At 47.1% G+C, this 4,464-nt stretch overlaps 1 protein-coding gene across 1 annotated transcript in view; it reads left to right on the top strand.

Moving 5' to 3' along the window:
• Positions 1 to 4,464, top strand: part of ARMH4 (armadillo like helical domain containing 4) — a 16,810-nt gene that overhangs the window by 3,718 nt on the left and 8,628 nt on the right. The window contains exon 3 of the mRNA XM_057373245.1: positions 45 to 260. Coding sequence (XP_057229228.1) covers positions 45 to 260 — 216 coding nt within the window. The remainder of the gene's footprint in view (positions 1 to 44; positions 261 to 4,464) is intronic.

The raw sequence follows: 4,464 nt of genomic DNA on the forward strand, positions 1-4,464 counted from the left end.
TTAAAATATTGTGCTTAATCGTTGCTGTTTTGTGTCTGTTGCAGATCTCACAGATGGAATCCTGGTCACCAGTGAGAAAGCTGTTCCAGCCCCTGCTGGGATGTCCTCTACCCCCTCTGGACAGSCAGAGGAGCCATCCAGCAGAACCCTGCTCCTGGTGACTCCAGCATCAGTGGCCTCTGCCAGGAGAACAGCTCTTCCCTCGGTCAGGAGGATCAGCACAGCCGTGACCTACGGGCTGGACCGCCTGGAGTCAGAAGGTAGCCCTGAGCCCCGGGGGCAGGGAGCCTCCTCCTGCCACACAGGAGAGCCCCCCCTGCCCTGACAGCCCCCACCTGCTCTGTTTGGCCCAACCCATGTGCACAATGCTCCCAATAAAGCTTTGGACAGCCTGTCCTCTGCCAGGAGGTGCAGGAAGCAAGCAATGACCAGTGTCCTGGTATTGCCTGAAATTCCAGTGGGTCTGGTGGAAGGGGTGGTTTGTTTTGTTTTGTTTTGTTTTTTGTTTTTTTTTTGGGGGTAGGCAGCAGCAGCAGGATCTGGTTCTGCATGCCTGTAGCTGATTTTGTGTGCATCCACCAGGGCAGCATCACCAAGGGGTGCAGAGGTGGAGCAGATCCTGCTCTGCAGCTCTGATCTGCCATCTATTCAGCTCACCCACRATTTTCCTGCAGAGAATTGGTTTCTTGCTCTTTTTCCTTCTTGAACTCCTCTCTGCTTGCTCGTCCATCCAGTTCTGTGCTCCACTGTCTGGACCGGTACCACCTGGCAGGAATTAATCTTTCTGCCTGTTTTTTGCTCCCCTTCCTTTCTCTTGACCTTCTCCTGCTTTAGTATTTTTTACTGCAAAGGTTGGCAGCTCTCCAGGGGTGGCACTGCCAGATGGTATTTCTCCTCTGAGTAGAGGTGGGGTGCTACAGACAGCAGCTCATCAGCATCTTTTCTCTGCAGGAAGCAATAACTCTCCCTCCTGCTAAGTTTAGAGGGCAGCAAAAGCTGGGAGTCTGCCCCACWGCATGTGCCTGGCTTGCTGCTTGCTTTGAAGCCTTCCCTGAGCTCTCTGGGACTCCAACTGCAGCATTTTCCCTGTGCCAGGATGAATTTGGGATGTCTCTGGTGAGGCAAGGATGTGATGCTGATGGGAGAGTGKAGGCAGGGGAAGGAAAGGTCGTGTGTGTAGGGAAAACCTGATCTTTCAGGCTGGGAAATAAGGTCYCTGCTTAGCAAGGGCAGTGTGATTCAGGAGGCTAAAGTGTTTTATAGCCCTCTGGGATCTCCTTTAGAAGCCTGGGKTTCTGCATGGGAAGATAAGAGGGATTTCAGTTTCAACTGAGCATTGGTCTYTCTCTATTTAATGAGACTTTCTGCACTGGCATTAAAAAAAAAATCTTTCTGCTCCAATATAGAATCGATGCAACTTTCTTGGGTTCTTTCTGCACTCTTTTTTTCTCTGCTCTGGGCTCCTCCAAAGGCAAATGTGGGTTGTAGCTGGAACCAGGTGTCCCCAGTGATGAGGAGTGAAAGGCTGTGGTTTCTTGGCTCTGCAGGTCGTTCAGGGGGCGTGGGGCTCTTTGTCCTCTGTGYATTTGACAACTGGCACAGCTTTTGTGTTCTAAATCTCTTCTGCTTGACCTAGACCTTTGTGCAGAGAGCCAAAAAGGCTCCCTGGTGCTGGGGGTCACAAATCCAGATCTTGTAAAATGGGACAGTGAGAATTATCATTTGGGGAAAGGCTTTCTGCCTGGGGATGGTGCTGCCCCAGTTCAGCACAAAGRAAGGTTTTTGAGTTATAACTCTGCTTTCTAACATCTTTTTCTGCTTCATGGCAGCTGGGGGGTATCACATCCTCATGGTGGAGCAGCATTTGGAATTTTGGTTCCCAGAATTACAGCTCCTGGTGTTTGCTCTGAGAATATCCAAGATGCTTGGGAGGGCTTTCCTTTAAAGCTACCTTGAGCTGCAGCCCAGGATACTCAAAATTTTGGGGGATGCTGTTGCAGCCAYGTGATTGGGTCCCTAAAGAGGGATCTTGGCCCTTTGGGGAGAGGCTGTGCCTTGCTCCCTGTGGGAAGAAATGCAAGGAGCTGAGAGAGCTCTCTGCTCACTGCAGGCYTGGCTCATCATTAAACACCAACCCCTGCTGCTCAGCTCACTCTGCTTCTTTGGGGACCATCTGTGCCACGCTGCCTGTGCTTAATTGCATCTGTGTGCTCACCTGCCTGGCTTGGATGCAATTGGATGTTTTAAAAAAATCAGATTGCACAGACAAAATGAAAATGTATCTAGATGWGGTGGTGGACTCTGGAGGGATGAGCTGGGTAACAAATGTCCTCCTGCCTTGACTCTGTGGTGAGGTTGGTCCTATTTGTCCTTCCCAGTCAGAGAAATCCTATAAAGGGATTATAGGATATGGGGACAGGGCACAGCAGAGGATAAGGCTTGCTTGTCTGGGAGGATTGATCATGTGTTTTGTCTCTGTGCCTGGAATTTTTATGTTTCTTTAGCAAGCTGAATGCTGCAGCTTTCTCTATAAGGCTTCTAGATACCAGGAGCTCCTGGTTCACCTGAGCCTCCCAACACCCTTCAAAAAGTGGCTCTTTGGGGAAAAATAAACCACATTCCTTTTGRGCTTGAYTCCTCTGCTGTGACATCTGCTGTGRTGGGTTGGTTTGGCAGGTGGGACTTTCTGAAGTGGCAGGAATTGAGCCAGGCTCCCTCCTCTGTGAGATCCTTGCAGTTTGCAGCTGAAACTTGCTGGATAAAACACACCAGGCAGGTCCTGTGGGTGAGGCTGGGTCTGCATCTGACTCAAGATTTGGTTCCTGTGCTGTGTGGTGTGAGGAACAGGCAATAATTCTGAAAATGGACAGTTTTAAATAATTTTCTCCAGAGGAGGAGGCCTGAACCAGGCAGCTCTTGATTGTGGAGTGTTCCCACTTAATTAGGATGGCTCTCAGCTGGCAGAACTTGGAGTTTCATGTGCATTTGCAGTCTGCTGTGAACTATTTTGTATATCAYAAGACAGTTCAGGTTGGAAAATACCTTCAGGATCAAGCCTCATTTTTGACCAAACACCACTGAGTCAACCAGACCATGTTCAGCCTTTCCTTAAGTGATGGYGACTCCACCATCTCCACCCTGGGCAGCCCCTTCCAATGTTTCATCACCCTTTCTGTGAAAAAATTTCTCCTGAATCCTTCAGAACTTGTAGCCATTTACATAAATTTATAAAAGATTCTTCAACTTCCACTTTTTCTTCCAAGCTGTGTCATAGAAATAGGAACATTCCTTTTTTTATTTTATTTTTTTTGGGGGGGATGTGAAGGGTGTTTTTTCTGTAAATTAAGGCTCTGAAGGGGGTTACTATTTGGACTGTGAGTGTATGGATTAAGATCTGCCTTGTTAAATCTCTACAACCCCGTTAAAAATTTAAATTAGGATGCAGAGGTGTAAATAAAACAGGCACTTACCCCAGCATGGTTAACTAGCCTGATATTATAATTCCTCACCAGCTCTTTGGATATCAACTAAATTGGCAAGGAGCAGAGGACTCAAARCAGAGTACATGCAGAATGAATTATTAAATGGTTCTGGTGCATGCTTTTCTCTTGTTTCTTGTTTATTGCTACCACTGAGATGGGAGCTGCTCTGTGTCTGGTGCAGGCTGACCTCTATCTTCCTCACACTAGGTGCTGGCTCATCCCTCATTCTCCTCTGTAGCAGAAAATGGTAAAAAAAAAAAAAAGGCACACTTCTTTTTTTGATCAAACCCAACTTTTTTTTGGCATTTCTTAGTCTGACCCACCTTTGTTCCTGTTGTGGTCAGGCTTTGTTTGAATTTTTAACTGAATTTGACTTCCCATTTGTCCAAAAAATTAGAGTTCACTTAAATATCCCTTTAATTTCCCGTGCTTATCTCCAAGCTTGAACAAAAACAGCAGAAAAACCCCCAACAGTTGCCATTGAAAGTTAATTGGGCTGTGTGGGTGAAAGTTTTTAATGAGTTTCTGTTTGTTTTAATCTGAGGATTAAGCAGTTCACCCTCGTGGCTCGAGGGAGGGGGGCCTCAGATAAACAGGGATGTGTCAGAGAGGAGGCTCTACAAGATTTGGGGTCCCTTGGCAGTGGGGAGAGTTTATGGGGCTTTTTTTGGGAATTTTGTTCCATGGGAGTGAGGATGCTGAAGGAAGGGGATGAAGGGCTTGGGAAGGAGCATGACTTGGACCAGAAATGAGCTGAGTGGATTCAGTCGTGTTCCTTTTAGCTCCTGAGAGGACTTGAGTTAAAACCTTTGTACCCTGGAGACTGTTGCCCATAATAACAGACCCATTTGTTCCCCCCAGTATACATGCTGGGCTTGTCTAGAAAATAAAGCTGAAATTAAATTTTTTTTTTTTTTTTTAACTCTTGGTCTGTTGGTTATTCTGTTCCCAGGCAGTGTAGTTGAATTGAATGCTTCTGGAG

Source organism: Malurus melanocephalus, unplaced genomic scaffold (assembly GCF_030028575.1).
Source record: "Malurus melanocephalus ecotype Western Australia unplaced genomic scaffold, MMel_1.1 scaffold_190, whole genome shotgun sequence".
Classification (NCBI taxonomy): Eukaryota; Metazoa; Chordata; class Aves; order Passeriformes; family Maluridae; genus Malurus; species Malurus melanocephalus.